The sequence below is a fragment of the Dromaius novaehollandiae genome, chromosome 5 (genome assembly GCF_036370855.1).
Source record: "Dromaius novaehollandiae isolate bDroNov1 chromosome 5, bDroNov1.hap1, whole genome shotgun sequence".
NCBI classification, from domain to species: Eukaryota; Metazoa; Chordata; class Aves; order Casuariiformes; family Dromaiidae; genus Dromaius; species Dromaius novaehollandiae.
Genome location: NC_088102.1, coordinates 8,706,854 through 8,733,193, shown reverse-complemented (window position 1 = coordinate 8,733,193; position 26,340 = coordinate 8,706,854). Strand labels below are relative to the sequence as shown.

Sequence of the window (26,340 nt, the reverse complement as noted above, 5' to 3'; positions counted from 1 at the left end):
CTTCTGTCTGGGTTTGAGAGCTATTTTTCCATTTAGAAACAAAGAGGTTGAGAGGTGTTGGGAGAGAGTGACTGTGTCTGTGTGTTTCAAAACAAACAAAAAAAAAGTATATACATGCAAACTGCATATGCATTTATATGTATATACAGATGTAGAAAGGGATCTTATAGATTTGCAAGAACCAGTGGAAATTAGACAAGTTCAACCTTGAAGTCAGAAGCAGTGCCCTAATCAAATTGGTAGTTAAATTTCAGGACAGGGAAGGTGGTGGAAAAATTTATAATCTTTAATATAAAATTAGTTTTTTTTGTAAGGTGGACTTTAGTCAATCTTCTGTGAGCAATATAATGGGGTGGAGAGAGAGATTAGAGTTGAGTGACTGCAGTAGTCACTTTAGGCTCTAAAATATGTAAATTTGTGAACAACATTTAGAAAAAAAAAATACACGTGAAGATGCATTTCAGAAGTGCAAGTGCAGTTTGTGTCTCACCTGGCACTGTCATCTCAGCCTGGTGGAGTGGCTTCAGATATGTTCCAGTTACTTTATATTGTTAGTGTGTGTTGTTAAAATACGTAATAGTTGAAATATTGCATGTGCATAGATGTTCAGCTTCAGTTTCATATATATGTGGGATTTATTTGAACATTTCCAGGTACTGGTAGTGGAAGGAGGGGTGCTCCTTGTGAACTGATTCGGGATTCATTTATCCTGTTTTTATACAGACTTAAGCTTCCCTGTGTGTATGTTTATTTTCATTCCAGACTCCATTCAGGAAAACTGTTACTGATTAAAATCTTGCTTTGAACAGCATGGGGTAGGAGCACTGAGCTGAAATTAGATTTGTGAAGTGTTTCTCTTAGAGCTTGGTGACTTCTATTGTGCTCCACTGAGGGACATGGGGAAGACTTCTTAAAAGAAAAAAAAGTTAGTCCTGATTTCCGATTTAAGCCTCTTTGCATGTACTTGAAATAACGTTTAGAAAAGTATAAACTTTGTGATAGAATCGGAACTTTCTTAAAGCTTGTTAATTTAAGTGTATATTCATGGTTTCATAGTCCTGGATTGGCAGGTGCCGGTTGTCACATCAGTTCAGGCCTTCTAGCTAGTTCATTCCTTGTGGTGGTTTCAGAGCAGTCTCCCCCTTCTTTTTTTCCATTTGTTTGTTTTTAAGGAGTTGTCACTGATTATTGAATATCGTTTTCTTTGTAATTTTCTATGAAAGTTTTTGCCTTGCCTCCTGCCAGAGAAGTTGTGCCTGGCTGTGCGTCATGACAAACCGACGTTGAGCTGGGAGGTTTCTGGGCATTTCCAATTTAAAATAAATCATCAAAGAAAAGTCAGTATTGATCCGTAGTCATTTATGTTGGCTACGGGAGAGGAATCGTCGAGGTCTGTGTGTAAGCTGGCCGGGGTGTCCTTTAGCTTGCTGATCCAACAGAGGTCAGAAGAGAAATCATTCAGCCGTCCAGCTGGAGGAGTTTTGGCAGGCCGCTTGGGCTTGGGGATAAATACCAGCGAGCTGCCGTACGCCTGTGTGAGAGGAATGAGCCAGCTCTGGTGCGGCACATCACCCCGTGGCGGTGCGGTGGCTGCCGCCGTCGCTGACGTACAGCTGGGCGCTTCATGCATGGGAGAACTCGTTGCCTTTAGTTCTCCTTTAGAGGCTTATAAACGTTAGCCACCCGGAGGCTACTGATTTCGCTAAGCGTGCTATAAATTGGCACTGCATGTAAATGAGCTATCGGGCTGCGCTGTGGTGATTAATGTAACTGTAAGGGCACATGTTATTTCTTAAAATTATGATTACCTTGGGATATCGCTTAAAGATAACCTGTCTGTTCTCCGGAGGAGAATATCTGCATTTTGGCTCTGTATAACTTTTCTTTACTTCTAATACAGAAAAGGAAAATTAAAGAGAACAAACAGTGTGCCAGGACCATACTTTAACTTGCTCTGCATTTATTCCTCTATGCTTATGCAACAAGCTGCTTTTCAGTTACTTGGAGTTGCCTTGAGACCGGCCTTTGCTTTATGCATACGCTTGAGAAATCGTACTGGGTTTGTTACGGAATTAAGACTCAGGTGTCAGTGCTGGCACTTAACTAATTGTCGCTGAAACCTTTATTATTTTGCCTTGCTCCCTCATGCTGTTAAGGCCCAGGTACTAACTGCGTGAAACTTGTACTGACTTAATGTGAATCTTGGAGGAGTTAATCTTCATTTAGCTTTTCATTTTGAAAGCGGGCACTTATCCTTTCAGGCTTTGCTTGCGCCATGCTTCAACTTTGGTGTTTGTACTAGGATTTTTAAAACATAAAAAATGATGAATACTTATGTCTTCTCAGATGTTTTGGTACAGATTTCATTAACATATGGTTAAATTTGCAGAAGAATTTCTTTTTCAAATGAAGTTTTAAGCAGATAAAAATAGCTGCAGGTTGCTTTTGGTTCTGTTAGTTCCCTATTTTGGTCCAAATCTGGAGAAAGCTAGAACTTTTGAATGTGAAGCGTTAACTAAAAATGCTTGAGTAAGTATTGCAGTATCCCAGATGTTCAGATCCACAGCATCAACAAATTTCCCCTTTTTGTTCTGAAGTCCTTTGGGCTTTCTTCTAAGCAGCTCTGAGCTTCTTAAAACTGGTCCTGTTAAACCTGGTCGCTTTCCTCTTCTACCTGCTTTTTAAGATAAGTTAGTAGAAGAGAAGCTTGGAAATCTTTGGGGAAAGGCAAACTATGTTGTGTGCGCCTTCCTGGAACATATGTTTGACTTATCCTGATGACACTGGAAATGCCTTTTCATGGAAGGGCTTATGAAAGAAGTGAATGAATAGAGGGGGAAGAAGTTGGAGAAGCGGGAAGGAGACCATCTCCTAGTAAATGCTAGCAATCACTTGAGAAGTGTGGATATAGGGCAAATAAAATTCAGCATCTGTTAGCACATGCCGCTAAGTGCCATATCTATTAGGGTTGAAAACCATGTGGCTTGAAGACAAGATTTACACATACAGTGAAGGCTTCTGTAAAACCATGTTTTATGGCAACTGTGTAGTGAAATACACCCTCTTGTGGCAAGAAGAAAAAAGTCCAAGCAGAAACCCACCTGACCTCTTTTTTTCCATGCTCACCAGTTTACCTCATTTATTCTTCACTGAACTAGTTCTTTTGCCTTTTTCCTGTGTTCAGTGAATATTCCTCCCTGGTACGCGCCACACGTACTTTCCTACTGTTTTTCATTGTTTCATCTTTTCATGTATGCGGCATCTGAATCTCTTGTTTGTCTTGCAACTTTGAAAACTTCACTCTCTCAATCTGGCTTCATCAGTATTTGAGTTGTATTTAAACTTTTGTCTTTAAAATGCCTTTTCATATTCAGTTGCCAATACATTGAAAACGTGCCATGCAGATTAACTTTAACACCTTCACAGGAATAAAAGGCTGGATAAAGAAATAAAAGTGCTGAAGACCATACTAACTTTCTTAATTACTTTAGTTTATCTGAATTACTATGAAGAAAGCAGTAAGGGTCATGTATAGACTGGATTAGGAAATAGCATGCTTCTTTTCCCACCTGTTTGATTCCAGCTTAGAGATGCTTTGCAGCAGAGTGCAAAGAAGGCACAACATCACCTTCAAAGTGCAGAAAAAGCCCTGCAGCATGTTTGCAGTTTATCAGATTTGCTGCATAATAAGCTGTACACTCTGTTCAGCAGTATAATTAACCCAGGAAAGCACTTCAGTTCAGCCTTCGCTGATACCACCAGCCTCACAATGCCAAGCAGTCTCCACAAAGTGCCTCTAAATAAGATTAAGCAAAGCCAACCAACCATGAAATAAAATACGGGATAAGTGACAAGCAAATACTATTTATCGCTTGCATTTAGTACCAAATTTTGTAGTTCGCGTGAAGTGTCCAGGCACATACTTTGTGAATAGTACTGAAAAGTGTAGCATGTGCTGACAGGTGAGACCTTAAGCACATGCCGTTGGTGTTTTCCCTGTGCAGAGGAAAATAACTGTTACATGCAAACACTCATTTGCAAACACATACGTGTTTATGGCATTTCCCGTATCTCCAAAATGGCCATGCTTATCAGCTTTGCAGACCCAGTGATGGCCCTTGAGACCCAGTGATATCTGTGGGCTCATATGAGAAGTGATGGAGAAGAATGATGGCAGACTGGGCTGTGCTGGGATAGCACTAAAAAAGAAACACACCTGGAGAAGGGAAAACCAGGGCATTTAGGTGATGGGTTCCTTAGACCTATACCACTTCTAAAGAGCTTTGTCAGCCAGTAAGCAAAAGCAATACTCTTTACGTGACACTGATAGAGAACACACAGAGTAGGTATAGACATACAGTGTCCTGATACCTAGGACTATTTCAAAAAACTAATCTCGGTGTTCTTTCCTTCTACTTTTTAGGTATCTTGCAATATATTCAGAACTCTCCCACCTAGTGACAGCAATGAATTTGATCCAGAAGAAGATGAGCCCACCTTGGAGGCATCGTGGCCACATTTACAGGTTTTTATCATTTATCTGAGAAGTAGTCCTCATCATTGCTTAATGTGTTCAGTATTTTTCTATGGCTTTTGCTCACTTGTGAATCAGAACTGGTTTGTGAGATATAATAACTGAATTCTATTTTTTCCCCTACTAATACTGTTCTTGGTTAAAATAAAGTACCTACAAAGACAGGAGAGTACTTGGAATTTGCAGGATGTTAGAGCTTTCTTTCAAGATTGGATTAATGGTATTCTTCACATTCTCATTCTCCTTCATTGACTTAAAAATTAATTTGCTTCCCAAACTGCTCTGCTGTACACGTGTTTTCCAGCAACTTCAGCAAGAGCAGTGTGGGGATGATCTTGCTAGCAGTTTCGTTTTACTGAGGATAGCTAATTTTCATACAAAAACACACAGGTGTTGGCTGCTGATTAGAAAAACAAACGAGAATCTGCATATTAGTGTTTCTCCATCCCCTTTATTCTCCTCCAGATGAGGTTTGCTTTCAGGTGTTCATAGCAGGATGTATGCTCACTGCTGCATATCATCCTTCCCGTTGAACCTCAAGTGTCAATACAAGATGTTTTGAATAAAGAAGGTGAAGTAAATTTGGAGAAAGGAGCATTGGTGCTACTGCAGTAAATCCCATCTGTGTTAGACAGGACTATGACTTATACCACAGGTAAATTTAGAAGTTTGCTGAGTAACAGTTTGTGGAGTCTGGGAATTTCTGTGAGCAAAGGAGCATGACTGATCTCAACTTAAAATAAGGGTTTTATTTGACAGTTGTAGGTATAGTCCTTGCCTGTGAGAAGTTTGTTTCACTCTTTTGTTCTCTTAGAATTTAGAGTCTGTGGAAATGCAGGGTTCTTCCCTCATTTATCTTTAAATCTTGCAAAAATAAGAAACTTAGAATCTTCACGGAAGAGCTGGCTGGAGACAGCACAGGCTGTTCGGGCTGTTCATCTTGTGTTCATTCACACTAGTGCTGTAGTTTTAAAAATCATGTTTAAAAGCAGATGAGGGAATTCTAAGCCGGCGGATGATTTGCCATTGTAAGAATGAAAGCCACCTAAGTATTTGTCAGGAGCTGATGGAATTGATTTCCTGCTGAATTAATGTTAGTTATGTAAGCTCTTTTCCATATTGTGTTTCTAAGACTCTCTCGCCCTTTTTGATTTCCTATTGTTTCCTTTTAGAAGTCAGAGCGCGCTGACACACAGCAGTAGCAATATGGCAGTAAATTGGTGTTTACATGGAAAAGCTTAACATTGTTTTAAATTATAATTTGTAGCTTCCTTTCTTCTTTCAGTACCAATATTTATACCTACAAAGGCCAAAAGGGAAAACGCTTTATTATGGCTGCTCTTCTTGAAAAGTTTCAGTAGCGAGAATTGATAGCTGGCTAGCTCATCTGATCAGTCGCAGGTCAGAGCTGCTGTCTTATGAGGCCTGGATAGTGCCTCTTTTGCTTAACTTCCTTTCTGCCTGATATATACAGTTTTCTTGTTATGCAGTAGTTTAGGCAGAGACAGACTTGCACGAGAGCAAGCAAGGATTCTGCAGCCCTGAAGCTAACCTTTGCAGTGAGTTAGGAACTCCTGATTAAATCCTGTTTTGTATTCATCTCCTCCGTTTCAAGTTGTTGTAGAATGCTACACTAAGCAGTTCCTAATTTAAAATAAATATTTCCAACTATTTCACCAACCCTTTCAGAATCACAATTTCTGTATTTGATGCGACGTCAGCAGTTCAGAGGGCAGTCAAAATGTACTTGCCAATTACTCTAGTAAGCTTTACAAGATGATAACAAACACTACAAGGTGGCAGTGCCTGTTCCTAGTAATGAAATGTCTCTGACTGAAGTTAAATAAGCAAAACTCACTTACAAAGCTCATGTAATTAATTCTAGCTGCAAGGTAGCAATTTGATAAAACAGAAGAATCTTTTACATGTGCCCCTGGGAAAAATAACTATTTTATTTTCTAGAGAAAGAATTTAGAATAAGTCATGAACTAAACCATAATTTTTTTCTTTTGTAGCTTGTATATGAGTTTTTCATACGATTTTTGGAAAGCCAAGAATTCCAGCCCAGCATTGCCAAAAAGTACATAGATCAGAAATTTGTATTGCAGGTAAGCTGATCTGTTTTCTTTCAGGCTTCGCTTTGCTTTTAACATTTGAAAGATTTTGTTTGAAATTTGAAGCTGTAACTTAATTTGCAACAGAAAAAGGCTGTACAAGCATTTACAATAAAAGTTTTCAAGTTAGAGACACAGGGAGATATGCATGTGCATATGTGTCCGTCTGTGTTGCTATAGATGTATACAATACTTGGTTTGACTCCAGTTTTAATGTATTAATCAAAATATTTGACTTACTGGTTATGAGAGTGAGTTGACACTATAGCCATTGAAAAAAGAAAGGTTTACGATGAAGTAGTCTAAAAATGCTGCCATCCAGAGAGACTACTTAAACCCCAATTTTAATGGGGATTAATATTGTTACAATATTTCTGTTGGAAAGGGAGAGTATTTCCTTTTGCTATCTCTGCTGGAAAAGCTGGTGGAAGGGGCAGAAGTTCATTAACAAACCTGTTCCCAGAGCAGCACTGAAAAAAATGATGCTGTAGTGATTGGGGAGGAAGTACATCAAAAGGCCACGTAAAGTTCAAACTCTGTTAGTAGTAGAAGAAGCATCAATAATGAACAACATTGGCAAAGAATGGAAGCTTTTTCTCTTGTAATTTGCTTGCCATCAGTACGGCTAAATAGAAGAGATGGCCTCTGTTAGTCAGTCAGCCGGTAGCCAGATATTTTACACACATTTCATCTTCCTGCTCCTTTTATACAAGCTGTGTTTCTTGTATGCTTCATTATTCACTTGAAACTATGATGGTTAGTCTTCGCCCTGGAAAAACTTTCTTCCAGGCCTCAACGGGGGCTGTAACAGAGATGGTTGAAGGCATATGTTTTCTGCAATGAGGCAGGACATTTGGCAGATAAGGTCCTTTGCCTTTTCTCTTCAGCTTTCAGGAAAGGCCTGTCTAATGTTTGTCACTACTGTTGTGAATTTTTGTGGAACCCGAGAGTCAGAAAGAACTTGGTGTTTACCTCAGTCTGTAGCTTGCTTTTGAAATCGGGGAAATTTCTAAAGTTTCCTACTTAGTTAGGCAAGGGAATTTCCTCGGCACTGAGACTTGAATAAAAGCCAAACCAGAAGTGGCAGGAGATGCTCAGCATTTCTGAAAACCTTTCTCTCACCTTTTCATCATGGGGCTTTTATTTTTTTCCTAAGATCCCTAGGGTATAAAAGCAGTGCTTTTGCTGTCCATGTACATTATTCACATAAAGAATACCTGAAAAACGCTCCCGAGAGAGCCATTTCTATCCTTAAATTCAAAGATACTAAGAAGGGACTTTACTTTCCCTCTGAATATCACAAGATGTTCTTCACTCCAGGGGTGGAAAATATTCTGTTTTTATTTTATCCCTTTTCTAAAGAAAAAGAGCATTTTTTTTTCTGCATCAAACCTGTATGATGGATTTTCATTCTTGCTCATTTAAACATTGGTTTGAATGAGGGGGTTCACCAGTCTGTGATCTTCCAGTAGCTAGTGGAGATATAAGAATATGTTGCGGGGGAATCACTAATGGCAGGTTTTCTCAGACTAATTTTATTTGCTTTAGGTATAGCAGAATTGCTTTAGAAAGGGTGCCTGTGTTCTACTTCTAAATCTAGAGAAATACCGTTGCTAGATGTTCCTGGTGTGAACTGCTGAACTTGGTCATGAGTGGTAGACTTTGAAGGCTACTTATCTGAAAATGTATGATACAACATATTGGAGTTCGAATGAATTTCAATAATTCAGAAGTTCTTGCTGTATGGTTAGGTGAAACATTTTTATATATTGCTATGCACCATGTGTCTGTCAATTTAGTATTAAAACGCATGTTTTTCTGTAAACTACGAAATTTTGAGCGTTACAGGCACATGCAAGTAGATATATTTGTGTGTTTGGCCTATTGGAACTTTGGTGTCCTTTCACTTTTTTATTATATTTTTGTGTTCGTGTAAAATAACTCTAAGAATCTGTGATTATGATAGTTCACTTGCACTGGAAACCAAGTTGAAGCTTAGTAACATTGAGGATGTTTGGTGGATCCTGTTTCATGATACTGACAGTACAACTGTGTCAGTCTTTAAAATCAGCTTTTTCCATAACTTGTTTTTAGAATTTGAGAAACTTTAATGTTCCTTAGCAGTGAGTATGCCTGCATACAAAAATGAGACATTTATTTTTTAATGGGCATTTTTCAAAGGGTTCTTTTGTTTGCCTTTTATTTTTTGGCTCTTTTTTTTTTTAAATACAGATGTATTACTGGCATTCAGCTTTTGACAGAATGTTGTGCTTAACTGTGTAACTGTTCATTTCTAAGAACTGCCTATATACAGTCTGAAATGGTTGGCAGCGGTTGCTAAGAGACATACTATTCAAATACCTCCACGAGTATATATGTTACTGTAGGTTGCTTTTGGGGAAATTTTATTTTGCATTTCTAGGTATGTTTAGTGTCACAATAGTCACACGAATTATGGAAATCTTGCAGTCTGTCCATTAAAATAAAGCTTTATGGGTGAAACCTGATAACAAATTGGATGTATCAAAATATGTGCCCACTTAATCAAACAGAGACCAAGTTTGAATTGAGCAGTGTTTCCACAGAGGGATCTGTATAACAGAAATGGAAACGTAAATATTTTGCTCCTAAAACCAATTCAGTAAGAAAATTAAAAACCTAAGTGCTTCCAGGTGTTTGCTGTCTTTGGGTGAAATTTGTTATTTGGGGAAGGATGAGGTGGTTGTTTATTGAACTGTAGAGCTGATTGAACAAGGCAGTGTGTTTATAACCTCTGGAGGGCACTTGACAAACCTCATAGTTTCCTCATGAAATCCCCACCACAGATCCTTCCTGCAAGGGAGAGAGAGCATGATCTCATTGCAAGCTACAGAAACATCCCAAACAATGAAGAAGAGTACATCCATCCATCCTGAACCTGGATATTAGAAAGCAAAATCCCAGACAACTTCCCAACTTCTGACTGTCGTCGTCTTTCTTTTCTCCCCACTCCCAACTCCTCCAAATTGTGTATCAGGTTAAGAGCAAAGTGTTAGACCGAATCCCCAAAGAATGTACCATACAAAATTATGATTGCGTTACTTTACATAATCCTACTTAGCAGTGGTCAGATGCTGCAGAAGTATAGTAATAATACTTAAAGTAGTAATTCAAATAAAAATACTGTGAAAACAAGACTATGGGAAGGTAAAATAACCTTAGTGACCACGTATATTAAAAAAAAAGTGCTGTATTTTGTTAACTGTAATAGCTCTACATTTCTGAGAGCATAGGCCAGTCTCTCTGAATATCTGACACATTCGTTCAGCAGTTTTTTCTAATAACCTCTGTGATTTTGGAAGTCTCAAGTTGCTTTAATTTCTGCAATTTGTGTCATCAATTTTAAGATTTTTTTTTTTTACATTAGGAATTGTCACCTCTATAAGAAGTGTCATATTACAAACGTGTACAATCTTTTTTTCTTGATGTAAACACTTCAGAACATGTAAGGTAGAGGTTGGATGCATAGTTGAAGATCATGATGTATTTGTGTGCACAAGAGCAGTTGATGGTTGCCTGTACCCAATTTCAGTATTCTCATTAGCTTGGAAGCTATTGGTCATTCCTGCTAAAAGTACGTGTTTCCCAGATCTGTTCAGTACGGCATTGCTGACTGATCACCATGAGATAGTTCAGGTTCTATATGAGCACAGAGCTCTGAATGTAAGTAGTTTGTTTTGGTGTCAAGATTAAATTAGAACTTCCTTCAGTAACTAGAGAGAAAGAGAAAGTAAGTTGCTTACTGAATATATTTATGATAGATATTTATAATTTATCTATTTGTAAGTCTAAGATAATTTTGTTTTCTACCATACCTGTAGTGTTTTTTTCTGTGCCAGTATCTTTGTGCAATTATAAGATCTTTTTGGCAAACTGCCTTTGTTTCTCTTGCAGGATAGGTACTGGTTGCCAATTGCTTTGTTTTTCATGCAAGATAGATCTAAGTTGCCTATGATTATTGCCTTATATTTCTTTATTTTCCATACACTTCCTGATTCTTTTTTTTAAGTTTACCTTCTATTTATTTTCAGATGTACTTCAGCATAACCCATGCTGTTGTGTCAAAAAAGATGGGGTAGGAAGGGTGGGAGGAAGCTGCTTTTTTTTTTTTTTTTTTTTTTTTTTTTTTGTCGTAGAGAATTCAAGCCAAATAGGGGACACATCCTGTAGGTGATATTCCTGCTGCTCATTCAGTGGTTTGATTCCTTGAAGGAACTTCAGATTTCAGTGTTTCAGGATATATTTTGTACAGTACAAGACACTGGATGGTATTCCATTTTGACTGAGTACTGCAAAAGATTTTAAAACAGCAGAAAAAAGACTTAAAAATAATTATTTAAGAGATTCTTAGTACAGGCCTTTTTTACTGGATAGTGAAACTAACATTTTGTTCAACCTGCAAGATTAATCCTCCCTAATTCTTTGATTCATGTAGCTTGGTGGAGATCCTGTGACAACAGATCCATTGCTGGCATAGACTCCAGTGTCAAGTCTTTCCACAACGTGAAGCCGTGCAGTTACTTGGAAGGCTTAAGAGCTCATAGTATAAATTACAAGCAATTAGAAGAATGTGACCTTGATGCGACGTTTTGCAGGCAAATTATTAGAGCAAATGAGGATCTCTAGTTCCACAGAGTGAGAGAATGGTGGAGTTGTAATAGGCAAATTGTCACGTTTCCATTGCGTGACAGCCCCTCATTATTTTTATTTGTTTTCATTTTAATTTTTGTGGAGAAGAAAGGCAAAACTTTGGTGCTAGTTAATGAAAAGTACATCGATTGTTTGAAGATTGCCAAGATTTGTTACATTTGAAATGGAGATTAATAAGCTGAGTTGCTTGATGTTGTACTGAGGTTATATCAAATATTAAATACTGTATTTCTGTATCTTAGCTAATGTACATATCATATCCGCACATGCATGTGCGTGCATGAACATAACTTTTATCTAGAGGTCTGAATGTAATATTTGTCAAATGCAAAGTTGAGCCACTGATTCATTTCTTTCTTTATCTTTAAACTCAGCTGTTGGAGCTGTTTGACAGTGAAGACCCTCGAGAACGAGACTACCTAAAAACAGTCTTGCACAGAATTTATGGCAAGTTTCTCGGTCTTAGAGCATTTATCCGAAAACAGATTAATAATATTTTTCTACGGTAAGTTGTGAGAGAAGATACTTTTCTCTTATGAACATTTTGGGAAACTGATATATTACTTATATTTAACTTTTCTTTTTTTAGATTTGTTTATGAAACTGAACACTTCAATGGCGTAGCTGAACTGTTGGAAATTTTAGGAAGGTAAATGAGTCCTTATTTATTACCTATCTCAAACTTTCCTTCTGGAAACGTCAGCATAGTGTCAGATTTGGAAAAAGTATTACTCAGAGCCCTGACTCTGAAAAAAGATGTGTGCACATGCTCATCTGTAAGCCCATGCGCAGATCTGTCTCAGGTCTTTTGCCAGGAATATATATCTGGATGCATTTTCACAGTGTAAAGTGGTGGGTTAATTTTTTTTTTCCTTGTGTTACATCCTGTGCACTTCACCCTTATGTGCTACAGATTTTTTTTTTAAGCACACTAAACAGTGTGACTATCTCAAGCGAATCTAGTTCTGGTAAGTTCAGTTGTTAATTACCAAAGAACACATTGTATACATGAATTTACTGACCACATAGGCAGAGTCTTATCCGTTTGGCAACAGGTTTGTGCAGCTGTTTACATAATTATTCTTAGGTCAGAGCCGAGTTGCTACGTAGACATATACTGCATTGCTAATATCAAGCAGGATAAAAGTTGGCACCTATTTACAAATAGCATGAGCTTGTCTTCTGGAATAATGATTTTAATCTAGAAGCTACTTGTTCAGACCACAAGTATGTTTTCTGTGATGATAACACTAACAAATATTTCTCTTCTAATTTCTAGTATTATCAATGGTTTTGCTTTACCTCTTAAGGCAGAGCATAAACAGTTTCTGGTGAAGGTGCTGATTCCTTTACATACTGTCAGGAGTTTATCACTCTTCCATGCACAGGTAGAAATTATAAAAATATTTTCTGTTCAGTTAGAATGATATATTATTTTAGTTGCTTTAGAAGCTTAATTGCTTAGCACAGAAAAGGTGGGGGAAAAGTTTTGTGATAGCTGTTTTTTATTCATTTAATGTGTTTTGTATTAAAATTGTCTTGCTACTATTCTGGTTAGATAATTAAAAATTAAAATTTACGTAACCTCTATATACCTGTAAGATTTGGGTTTTTTTTGCTTAGTAGTTGAACTCTCTCTTTAGATCTTATTCTCTGCTCCTTTCTGAAGGCTGCCTTCTCCATTCCATCCAGCCCCTTTCCCTGTCCTAAAAGAATATTTGCATTTCTTAGTCTTATGCTGCCTAGGGTCGTCTTCATTCTAACAACTTTCTGAATACTAACACCCTCATTTTTTGCTTAATTTAAAAGTTTTTCCTCACACTTGCACATTGTTCTTTTATACATTCTGCTTTCATGTGTTTTTTCTTTTTCTCTCTGATAAGCGATACCTGTTGCCTTTCTCTCTGATCTCACATAGCGCAGTCTTTCTTATGCTGATACAGCCTTGCTTATTAGTTATGTTATGTTAAGTTTTGGCTGTGCCAGCTTATCTTGTGAGAATTTTCATGGTTTTGCCAATATAAAAAAAGTTTAAAAGAAGCAGTTTCAGGGAGTAATGAAATCTTCAAAATATTATTTCTATGACTGTACTTAGAATTCTAAGTTCCTCTGACTTTTTGAATCGTATATACCGCTTTGTCACCTTAAATTTTTTGTAGCATGTTATCTGTTGTTTGCTATAAACTGGACTTAGAATTTGCAGAACCCTTTGCATCTCAGTTTAGAATCAGGTGCAATCTGAGAAAGCTGTATAGCATCTTGCCTTGAGTGTCTTGGGTTTTTTTATGTCTCTTTGTGTGTTTTTTATTTAAAAAAAAAAGTTCTAACTCCATTTTCTTAAATCTTTACCCTTTCACAGTTGGCATACTGCATAGTACAGTTTCTGGAGAAAGATCCCTCACTCACAGAACCAGTAAATATTTCTTTCATACTTTTTTGTATCTTAGACATCTGGCTTACCCTCTGATGAGAAAAGTAAAAATATAAATATTTTTTTCTTCTAATTTAGGTCATTAGAGGTTTAATGAAATTCTGGCCAAAAACCTGCAGTCAGAAAGAGGTAAGTGATATGTTAATGTTAACAAAAAATAAGAGGGAGTTTGGCAACTCTACAAAACAATATGCAGGGAATTCCTAGATATTTCCAGGTAGATTACTCATGCTGTGGTGGATCTTGTTACTAATTCATGTAGGTGATTGTCCATGCTTGAATCCTCTTTTCTGGATGGAAGAGACTATGAAGAGAAGAGCTTCTGATAACCACAATTTCTGCTATCAAAATAAGCATTGGTTCTTCCACAAAGAAAAGAGTATCTTTTTGCTTTAGAAAGGAGAAAATAAATATAGTGAGGATAGATTGGAAAATTCTATTAGATTCGGAAATGTTTATATGTGAGGATTATATTTTTCCAGGGATGATGAAAGGATATTTTATTATCTGGCATTTACCTACTAAACATATAAAGGATACAGTTAGACCTTTACATTTTTATTTCATGTTCTTTATGCAAATCTGAGTTTCCCTAATGAACAGCAGAACTGTTATTTTGAATGTTGCTTCCAAAAAGGAGATAAAATTAAGTGACTCTCCTTGGTTAATAGAGATGAAGCCTTGGTGAATCAAAGTCTCTGTCTCTATAAGCATGGGTATGCCGGTACAATTCTGAATTTTGTTTTAGAGGATTACTAATTACCTTTAACTACAGCATTTGCACACACTTGTCCTCTTCTCTGTAAGAGACCAGATCCAGAAAGTGCAAAAGCTAAACTGATCACTTTTTTAAAAAAGAGAGTCTTGTTGAGCTAGTGAGGGCTTCTCGTTCTCCCTGAAGCAGTGGAATGTTGAGGGGTACAGGATTTTGCAGATCAAGATAATTCAAAGGTTTTGAATTCAACACTTCATTCTTTGTCTTCAGGTCATGTTCCTAGGGGAGCTGGAGGAAATCTTGGATGTGATTGAACCTTCACAATTTGTCAAAATCCAGGAACCCTTGTTTAAACAAATTGCCAAGTGTGTTTCTAGCCCTCATTTTCAGGTCAGTAGCAGCAGAGGTTATTGTTTGGTTATTGTCTATAGGAATGTATAGTCTCAATTTTAAACATAAAAACTCCTGAAATGTTAATGTAACTTGGTGTTATGTGATTTTAAATACTCGTCTTTTGGCTTTCCATAGAAGGATATGTTGCAGTAGCAGTTCCTTTTCTGAACTGCTCTGATTTCAGTTCAGAGCTTCATGAGTGACAGGTTAGATTCATTTCAGGCTACAGCATAGAATTTGTAGTTCTGAGCCACCTAAGACCTTAAACTGCGTTCAAGCAGACGCTGTGCCCTCCTGGCTGTAGATGATAGATACTTGCCACGTGGCCTTTAGACTGATAAGCCCAGTAGAATGTATTTGCTCCCTTTTTCAGCACAGCGTTGTACAGTGTTCTTGTTTTTTTACGTCCTTCTCTAAGGTTGTCTGGTTGGAGGTGACAGTAATGCAATATTTTGTTTAATTAAGACTGGGGAAGTGTTCTGGGATCCCATAGCCTCTTTTCTTCACGCGGGCCCAGTTACATGACAGAAAGAACAGGGGGTGAATAAGAATGAAGGTTTAATCCTATATGAAGAAGAGATGGGATTCATGGCCTGTAGCGCCTCCATATTAAGCTCTGTGATCTACTCTGGTGCATGGGCTGGTGTGACTCTTTTTAGGCTCTTTTTGGACTACATCTGTTTTCAGCATAATTTAGATCACTGGTTCCCTTTTCCCACTCTCTTCCCCCTAATGCAGCCCAGCTACCAGGTCTTTCCCTGTCTGCTTCCTTTAATCCTGCCATGCTGCTGTCTTCCTTCCAACTCTGAAGTTACATGACTGAGGGAATGGAGAGGCATGAAGTCTTTCCTCTCTCCAGTCCTCTCCAAAGCTGCAGCAGTATTGCAGTGTCTGCAGCTGGCCTTCACTGAGGGAAAATACACTGTTTGGGAGAAAGAGAGGGTGGGTGCTGTGGGATCTGAATTATAGTATAAAAACTTAATTCCATGAATGCATGTTATGCTACTGATTAAAATAGAGTTTTAGTTCCAAAGTTAATGATTTCATGTTAATTCGTTGCAGTTAAATTTGTTATGTGATTTGTTTTTACTTCAGAATATTACAAAAATTGTAGGTACCTGAATTCCTGTTAATATTTTATTCCTCTGACTCAAAGGTGGCTGAAAGAGCGCTGTATTATTGGAATAATGAATACATCATGAGTTTGATAGAGGAGAATTCAAACGTTATACTTCCCATCATGTTTTCCAGTCTTTATAGGATTTCTAAAGAACACTGGAATCCGTAAGTTTTTGGCATTAAATTTTATCTTGCCACTTGTCAAACAACTAATCAACTTAGGAAGTGTCTGCTGAAGAACATCTGAACAGGAATGATCAAATTTCAAAGCTGGCGCAAGCAGGTGCAGCTCTATTAATGCCAATGGAAATTAGACTGTGCTCTAGCTTGGCTCAAAATGTTGTACGTGATCTGATATGTGCACAAAAATTTGTACTTCATGGGATAAATATACACCTTCTTGTAAGTTGGAAAAAACAGAAATTAGACATTGCATTGTCATTGAAGAAAAAGTGTTGCTCATCAAGCATTTCTCCTACTCAATTTTTTATGAACTGAGTTACATCGTAAGCCTGATCATAAATTGTCTAGATGAGTATCACTTGGCATTAATACATCTTTGTGGCTCTATCATGGGTGATGCTGATACCTCTGGTAGACCTCTGGTACCACATTTTTCTAAACATTTATGAAGGATATAAATTTCAGTATGTTCTTAGGTTTCTTATTCTTTTATAAATTTATTTAAATACAGGTGCTCTCTGTTAAGTGCAGTATTAGTCAGCAGTTGCTTCATATTGAAATACTGTTAATTTGGCCTTTTTTTTTTTTGGTAACTATATAATATATATATATATATTTTTAAATGAAAAATACTAGTACAGTTTGATGTCACATATTCTGTACTTTGGTTGAAGAGTATTTCTGAGCCAAGGTGGTTACCATTTAGTAAACCCAGCATTTTTAATGAACTGTGCTACATTCAGGTCCCAGTTGCTTTGTTAAGTCCTTAATGTAAAGCATTTGTAAAATGTTTCATCTTTTAAAATGTTTGTCCTGTGTCTCCCCAAGCCCTCGAGTTTCTGTGCTTTCACCAGGAATATCTTACAAACACAAGCCAGGTTAAGATGCATGTAAAATAAAGAAGATATTTATAAGAATATTTGTATTTATAAGAACATATTTAAATGGAGGCAACACAAAAGAAAGTATATAGAAAGAAGCAATTAATGGGGGGGGGGGGGGGGGCAAGCACACCTGCTTGTCTGCTATCTAGATTAGCTCCAAAGGTTCATGTCACCTCTAAGGTTCATTCACCGCCTCCTGGTTGAAGAGCCATTTATTAAGCAGCCCCATGTCTGGATATAAGAACCATAGTAGGTGATTAGGAATTTGGAGATCTGTTGATTTATAATCTATTCCAATTTCTTTGTATGCTGTTCATATTCAGTTCTTCAATGCTGCCAGAAGGAAATTTTGACCTCTAGGTAATAAGGCTATTGGCAGACCCATCTGCTTTTGGAAATTCCAGTAGGTTTAGGTTAGTTATCCAGTCAGATGGTTTTAAAGAAAAAACAGATTACAGCTGTTTTTGAACCTTTGTGAGACAGAATGCCTTTGAATACTTTTTAAAATTATTATTATACACCTTCTCTTCTTGCATGACTAGATCGTACCTGTCATTTTTATGCAATTAAACAAATTTAATGTAAGCTATGGTTTATTGGCTGTTGTGTGAGATCAGGGATAGCCATAAGCAAAGTAGACAGAGGTTTAAGTAGATACTATATATATACACTGCTTTATATAGATACTGCAATATCTCACCCAAATGATTTGCGTTTTTTAAAGATTGTTTTCTTTTTGGTGTGCTAAAGTAAAAATGAATATGGAATGTATGAATACAAAGAAATCAGTCTTGAAATTCAGACTTGTATTTTGCATAGATGTACTGAATGTTCAGCTTCATAGAAAAATCTTAAGGAAATATGAATTATTCCTATTTCATGTGTAAATTCTGTTACTTAGGCCAACATTGATGATTTTTATCCCTGGAGTTGCATTCAGAGATGCTATCCAGCATGAGGGAAGAGTCTGCTGTTTTATGTAATAGCTTTCTGCTGTTATCTTTTGCCTTGGAGTTTTGGGTTGCTCCATTTAAGTAATCAGTAGAGAAATGAAATTTGATTCTCACCTTTAAAATGTTTCAATCAAGAGTAGTTTCACTGAAATTGAAGGATTTGCGTTGTCATACTTGCAAGGACAGAATCATTCCCAGAAATGCTGGTAAGAGAAGATAGTTTTCTTTCTCATTTGATTTCAGCTGAAACTAATAGACTCCTCTCTTCTTTTCTTCTTTTTTAATGTTTCACAGGGCTATTGTGGCTTTAGTCTACAATGTGTTGAAGGCATTTATGGAAATGAACAGCACCATGTTTGACGAGCTGACAGCCACTTACAAGTCAGATCGTCAGCGGTAACTTTTTAAAGCTTCTTTTGTCAGCTGTGCATAAGGCCTGCTGTTTAGTTTTTCCCTTACACCAGCTGGAATTGCATAATCTCACATGTAACTGACACAATGCCTCATTTTTTTCTGCATGATCTTTAGCTGCCTTCTTGCAAGATGTAGGATAATATCATGTATAGGTGGTTCTTTATCCCTTATGAAATACAGTACCCATTACATAGCTTGTGAGTCTGCATTCCCCATGGAATTCCTTTTGGCTCCGCATTCCAAAAGACTTAAACATTTCAAGATCTTCAGTAATAAAAGAAAAACAAGGATTTAAGGATACCACTTTGCTTAAAGACTTCAAAAGAGTCACGCTGAGGTTAGGAAAGAGATGTGAGAGAAAATCCTAAAATATCATATTCCAAGATACTGTTCTTAGGCTAGATGTGATCTTAAAGCGAAGAGGCACCTCTCAACCCTTTCCATTTTTCCTATTCAAATTCAGAGGTCTTGCTGTATTTGAGTCTTTTAGCATGCAGGATCTGCTATATCCATACCACTCATATAATCATTAGTTGCACTCTAGTAAAATGTTTTTTCGTCTATTCTCCTGATCTTCATTTTCCTATTATAGTGCGTCATCTTTTGTCTAAAATTTCAGCTTATCCAAAGCAGCAGGTGAAAAAAATGAGGAAACTTCGGAAACTCTGGGGAGTTTGCAAGTTCGTTTAAGTCATACCTTTTGTGTGACTTGGGGTTCCCACAAGCAAAGTGAAGGGTACTGTATGTCATCAGACCTTGTTAGGTTAGTATAGCCTCTGAAGTCTTTTAGAGTCCATGATATTTTTTTAATTGTGTGTCTGGAGTCTGTCCTTCTTTCTGCTTTGTTTTTTTAAAATAAGTTTTTTGTTCACGAAAAATCTACGATTATTAGGTTAGTTTGTTAATATAGCACTTTACTTTTAGAGACCTAGATGTATATATGGGCTAAGTTGCAGATGATTTCTAAATAGGCCTTGATAAATGTGGCTCAGTCTGTTAGAGCGCCTGAGACCACACTGCATGGTTTTCTAGAGGAAAAGGCAGAGAATATTAGGACAGGGCATCTAATCCACCCATGTACTGAGGAGCCTCAGCTGCAACTTAAATAAACCAATGGATGTTGCACTTACTGTGCACGTTGGCTGAGGCACTCTGCATTTAACAGGATCAGACAGTGCAATAGCATCTCCCATGTAAAGATGATGGGTGAAGTTTATTGACTGAACAGTGTAAAGAATTTTTTAGCACCTACTGCCATTGTATCTTCTGTCAAGGCTGGTGCTGACCATTTCAGCATTTTTATTCACTAATTATCATTTTAAAATGTAAAAATATCTGAATGTACAAAATGGGATATTTACCTTAATGTGTACAGTAAACCTTGGGTTTCTCAATAAAACAGCATTTACAAGGTGTAACTTTTATACTATTTAAAGCTTGTGGATAAGTATGTTCAATATTAATGACTATAATAGGTCAAATAGGTAAGCTGGATGTGGTTTCATCCTCTGACAGTCTGTTAGTAAGCACGCATATACGTGATAATGATTAGATGATGAATACCTGGTAAGTAGCCTGAAAATGTTGGACCATTTCACTTACTCTTTTTTACATGTAATTTTAAATATTCTAGTAGCAGTGGGTTCCGTTCTTTTAAGCTGTTCCTTCAGGGACTTATTTGTGTTTGTATTTTTTATATGTTTAAAATACTCTTGGGAAATTAAATTTTCAGATTAGTGAGTCAGTTGTCGGCACTATGAGTGAATGAAGATGTGTAGGCATAAAGTTTCTAATCTACTGAAATATTTTCAGAAATTCTGTAATGTGACAAGGTGAGAATCTGTATCTCTGTACTTGTTAGGTTTGCATTTGACCTGAACCTGCAAGGTGATTTAGTAGAAATGGAAAGCATATTTTTTTAACTTGCAGTATCAGGAACATTAATTCTAAGTAAACTATGGCAAAGACAGGAAATTTAGAAAGCAAATAATGCAGGTAGAGCAACCATTGGGTTTGCTGTTATCCAATCAGCCAGTAAAGCCTGCTGTTAAAGTAAGTGCCACACAGATTTTGTTGTAGGAATTTTTTAAGGAAAAAGAGTAAAGCACTGATCAAAAGACATCTTGTAACTGAACTTTTGTTTGGCTGATGTCTGAGCTATATGAAAGTGCCCAAAATCAGTACAAGTGGTTCTAAAGCAATGAGGGAACACTCATTCCAGAAAGTGGCTATCATTTATAAGATAAAAAATAGCTTTCTTAAATAAACTTGAACTTTACTAATCTTGATATATTTGATCCATACTAAATTTCCACTGCATTTTTTTTTTGTGTTGCAAAGTACTGATTACAGACACTGTTATTTTTTCAGATTACATTTATGTTCTTCTCCTGCTGCTTTGTTTAGCAGTATTCATGTAGGTATCAAAAAGCAAAAATATAAGTGAAAATGATTTACAAAAATGAAGTATACATTAGGAAAATTGCAGATGTGCAGAACAAAATTAGTGCTGCTAATTAATGTCAACTACATTTTTGTTACATACATGCTTTACAATCTTCTCTCCTCCTAACTCTTCATTTTATTTCATCTGTCAGTGAGAAGAAGAAAGAGAAAGAGCGTGAAGAACTGTGGAAAAAACTGGAGGATTTGGAATTAAAGAGAGGTCTTAGACGTGATGGAATAATTCCAACTTAACGAAAAAACAGAACAGCATTATTAACCTGTGGAGTCACACATTTATGTAGTAGAAGATGGAGCAACAGTTTTCTGTATTGTGCAACTTTACAGTAGATTTCACATTTGTTTCATTATTACAACAGCACTGTATATACCTGTCTCTAAGTAAAGGAAAAAAATAAGGACTTTAATCCAAAGTTTGGACAGCAGATGGACTTCTCAGAACTTTGCAAACATAATCATTGTTTTAACCCTTCTTTAAAACCAGTCTTCAAAGATCTGTTGATGAAAATTGCGATGTCAAATTCCATTGTCAGGACCTGTTCCTTATTTATCGTTAGCAGAGAGTATAATACAACTTTCAAATGTGAACAATCTTAAAATTTAGCTTGTCTTTCTGCTAAACTGTTAAGTGTATTTATAGTAAAAGAGAAAAAAGACTGTCATTTCCTTATGAGTTTGTGTAACATCCTCCTTCTCTGGATAACTTTACTGTAATTTGACTTTTTTTTCCTTTTGCACATCTTCATAAGTTGAATGTCCATTCAAATCAGGGCCATGAAAAACGTAGGTCCTGAATAAAGTTTTGTTTACTGGTGTGAGCGTTTTTAGTACCAGGCTATCCCTGGTGCTTCTTTAATTTGAACATTAGGAGTTAAGAAACCAGTAGGTCATAAACATAGCAGGAAAGGGAGCCTTGGATTCATGCACCTACTTATTGCAAATCCAGATTAGTGTCCACAATCCTTTAAAAATGGGCAGTGGTAACACCCAAGATTACCTAACCAGTATTAGTGAAATGGCATTGGACATGCATACCAGAGCTGTTCTAGAAATACTAATTGCTAAATTATTAGTATGTTTTTATTGGACCATTTTGAAAGAATAAAGACAAACGCTAAACAGTGCAAGCATGAAATTGATCTCCAGTGGTCAGGGATGTAATTGGAAATTGAGGTGAGCGAGCAGTTTGGACTGTTTGGAGTTGTTGCCTTACTTTTTAATATGTATTTATAAAGTGTTCCAGCAAAAGAGGATGTAGCCTCTAAGAAACATACTATAGTGTTTTTGTGGTTCTAGTACTATTACTCATCACAGCACCAGCCCTATGGTCTTAGCTGGAAAGGATTCTGGATAATATACTTCTGCATTCTCATCTGGATGCTCATTCCTAACTACTGTATTTGTTACCAAAAGTGGTTCTACAAATGCTACTGAAAAAATTCTGGAAATCCTAATGTTCTGAGTATTAATAATAAAGTTTAAAATGCTTTTATATCAAAGGTGCATTGTGACCAAATTGTTTGAAACAAAAGAGGAAAAAAAAAACAAAAAGAAGAGGGCTGTATTATAAGTATACGTTATTGGCTATCTGCTTTGTATTTGAAAGTGGAATCTTACATCTTTGGTAGGTTAAAATGCTGATAAGACTTATGTACAGTATATATTTAGCTAATGCAGTTGCATTATTATATACCGAAAGGTATGTGTTTCAGGATTTTTCTCCAGGATGCTTTTGAACTGTTATAGACATGACAACAGTGAGTTGATAATCCTAAACCATCAATCCAACAGTATTTACGGTATAAAACTGATTTGGTGTTCATGAGTCTTTGTGATAGTTGCAAACATGACTTTATGACCTGTTGCCATTGATAGAGATACAGTATAAATACAAGCTTGTATATTTTTCTTCCTGCCATTTAAATATACAGTAGGATTTGAAGTTTTCTTGTTTCCAGGCACAGAAAAGAGGAAAGAAAGAATTCCCTCCTAGACTACTGACTGTTTCAGGATTATCAGGTCACAGTTTGTACTCCTGGGTCTGCGCACACAAATGTTGTAAACTCAACAATTTTGTAAAAACTTGACACTGTTAATTCTGGGAAAAAAAGTGGAACTAGTCATATGCAACACCAAACACAATTTGGTTTAATGGGATTAATATGAGCTTCTTTTAAGAACACTGACTGGGACGCAATGTAAATTAGGCAGTTACTGTCATAGTTGAAACATTTTATTTTAAAGTGCTGAAGCAAAGGTGCAAGCTGAAATACTGAAGATTAAATAAATTTATAACAAATCATGTCCCTTAGCCCATTGATTTTGACAGTCTTTTATTTCTGTTACAAAAAATATTTGCTAGTGTGATTTTTGTGTGAAATGATCACGCTTTATAAAAGGGTGGACTTAAACTCATGCTTAAAGACTGTGTTGAATTGTCAAATATTGAGATATAATGGAGGAAAAAAAATTAATGTTTTCCACCTGGTGGAGTAAAACACAACAATGTGACATTAGAAAAAGCACCTTGTCCTGTACTTAGAGTTTAGGTGAGTGTTGTTTGTTCATAACTATTTTTGGTTTTGCCATGATGTTCTGGTATTGATCATACAAAACTGATGAGAACCTGATGGGTTGCAATATTTTGTTACCTCTGATGTTACCTCTGATGTGGGGATAGTGGGGAGTATCTAAAGTTTATAGATGATTTATCACTTCCGAGAAGGAATGTTTCTTTAAATTGAATGAGACAATGTGATATTAGTCACGAGACTCTAAAAGGCTGATGTGACGTTAGGTTGCACTGTGTGATGTATGTGAAGAAGCACTTGCCCCAGAATATGACTGTACCCCCGGGATCCACTGTTTGCTGCAACCCAAATGCAATATTCTGCTGCTGTTGCACGTACAGAGCTCCCATTGGTATCGAGTGGAGTTTCAGGCAAAGAAGAAGGCAGCGTATGGGCCCAAGTGTGATCAGTGCATCTATTTAATTATGCTTCCACTTTGCTTCATGAGTTCTAGAAACTACCTTTATTTGTGTAAATGTGTTTATTAACTGCTCTTACAGCAGCTGTGGGGTGGTCACTCGTGTCCTGTACCATATTGGTTTCAGGAGAAAGGACTGAATACTGTTTGGTGAAAGGAAAGAGTTACATTTTCAATACTAGGGCATTGCATCAGGTCATGGGGATATAACAACTGTAAAAGTAAAGTTCCTCTCATATACTTTAAATTAAGCACACATTGCTTTCTTCATCTTGCAAGTCTCCCTTACTGTTTTTCTTTCATTGCTTTTGAGTGTTTTTTGTCTCTCTTCCAAACATTGGAATGCTTTAAATAAAAGTATTCTAATGCCATTGGAGCGTTCACTTGCAAGGTTGCAGTAAACTTAATCTTGGTTTTGTTAGCATAAATAAAATGATTTAATTTATTTTTTATCTCCTCTTGTATATGGAAAAATCCAGGCTGTTAGATCCATGAACTGCTTGGGCAAGAGCTGCAGCAGCTGTACTTATATTATACATATGTAAGTGTAGCCTCAGGCTCTCTTACACTATGGAAAGAAAAATTATTAGGAACTTTTAAAACCTCTTTATAGTTTTGTGAGAAGAGGGAAAGAACTGAATATATTCCTCTCCCCCAAAATAAAACCCAAATAATTTGGTTTTAGATCTGCCTTAGAAAACAAAGGTGCCCTTTCTCTTAATTGTATAACAATACCATCACAGAGCAGTTTCCCTAAAACAAGATAAAGGTGGCAATGTGCAAGATTGAAGAATGTTTTATTTACATGTGACTTTTTTTCCTTTGGCTCACCTGCTTCACGTAGCTATATGGTGAGGCACAAATTAGTTTTTCTAGTTGGTATCTGCAGCAGATTTTATATTCCCCAGCTTTTCGTTTTTCAAAGTGTATGAAACAGGATCTTGAAACAGAATGAAACTAATTTTAATTCAAAACTTCTATCCAAGTGTTGCTTCCTATCGGCAGAAGCACACACTTTTTATCATGACCTCTCTGAATACAAGTTTTCGTTATTTGGATCACTTGCTTGTAAATATGTTGTATTCATAACCTCATGTAATGATGAGGAGTTTTCAAATATAAATAGTACCAATACATTTCGTGTTGTTGTCCTATTTTTGATTGTAGTATAGCGAATGACCTGTCATGCTTTTTGTTTAAAGGTTAGCATTAGATTCATAGATCTCTTAATATTTTAGCATTTCATTGTTTAAGCAGGAGAGGGCAGCAAAAGTTCATTTTTCCCCATAGGAATGCTCTGGTCCATTATTGTTTTTAAACTTAGATGCATTTAACTATCTGTGGGTAGGGGGGAAAAATGAAACGTTTTTTATATATATTAAAAGGTGCATATGAAAATATATAGACTGGTCTAACCAGACTGTGAAAATGTCTTCTACTCTACATCAAAGTAATAATAAAAATATCTTCCACCTCTGGATAAAGTGCAAGCAGGTCTTAAGCTCTTGGATTCAAATGTCATTCTTTGGAAATAGTTTACTTTCTTAAAAATGGTATCAAAGAAACTCGAACTCAATGGTGCTCCCAGCTATAAATGTGTAATCTTCCTCTTTTGCACATGCTCAAGAGGCTCTGTACTGTGGGTGCATCTAAATAAAGAAGCAATGAAGTGTTTTCCAGGTGCTTGGCTTTTTTTTCCACCTTCTCCCATCTAAACTCCATGTATCTTCTCAGCAGTGAACTTCCAGCTATCAGATATCTGCTCTGGCGTATTAAATGAAAGGATGCTTGTGTGAGGAAAACCACCCCAACACTGAGGTGGTAGTTGAAGTTTCTGCCAGAGTTACCATTGTCAACTCCCAGTTTTCATTCAGGTTTTTTTTAAAGGCCCTGCTATGGTGATGAGCATCCTCATACTGCATGCAGCCACACCGGTGAGGGAAGTGAAGAGCAGTGGATAGAGGAGAACAGGCAGTAGATCCGCAGTGTCCTTTCTGAACCCTTTGAGCGTTATACTTTGCAGCTGGTAAAGGAACAAGACTCCACAAGAGATGCCCGAGATGGTCACTTCTGTGGGAAACACCCTCTGGAGAGAGCTGCAGATAGAGCCTGGTAAGGGAGAGTGTTCATGCACAGCTTTAACAGGATCACAATAGACATGGATGCTGCAATATAACTGGAGACAATGTGTGTTAAGCATCTACTTTTGATTTTAAAATGCCAATTTTCTAAGTAAATTACTCCAATAACCTATTTCTTAAACATTCTTTCCATTTTGAATTTTGACAAATTAATTTTTCAGCAAGTGGATCTTGCATGCCTTTGTTAGAAGAGCTCATTATCAGAAATCTCTTTAATACTTGTAAGACAATATTCAGTTCACTTTTTAACATCTTCATGTATAAATCAAAGAGTTTCTTTAGTTTCTTTAATTTCTTATTGCAAGGCAGGTAGTTTTCC

General features: G+C 36.7%; 1 protein-coding gene across 6 annotated transcripts in view; it reads left to right on the top strand.

The window, feature by feature from the left end:
• PPP2R5E (protein phosphatase 2 regulatory subunit B'epsilon) overlaps positions 1 to 25,554 on the top strand; it is a 77,032-nt gene extending 51,478 nt beyond the window's left edge. For 4 of the 6 annotated variants that reach the window (XM_064511940.1, XM_064511939.1, XM_026113915.2 and 1 more), the window contains 11 exons: positions 4,424 to 4,525; positions 6,550 to 6,642; positions 11,712 to 11,842; positions 11,927 to 11,986; positions 12,617 to 12,725; positions 13,697 to 13,750; positions 13,847 to 13,897; positions 14,754 to 14,873; positions 16,033 to 16,160; positions 18,310 to 18,411; positions 19,049 to 21,020. In XM_064511940.1, coding sequence (XP_064368010.1) covers positions 4,424 to 4,525; positions 6,550 to 6,642; positions 11,712 to 11,842; positions 11,927 to 11,986; positions 12,617 to 12,725; positions 13,697 to 13,750; positions 13,847 to 13,897; positions 14,754 to 14,873; positions 16,033 to 16,160; positions 18,310 to 18,411; positions 19,049 to 19,202 — 1,104 coding nt within the window. In that variant the 3' untranslated portion in view covers positions 19,203 to 21,020. The other 2 variants (XM_064511943.1, XM_064511942.1) reach the window with 2 other exon arrangements.
• Positions 25,555 to 26,340: the final 786 nt, after the last annotated feature.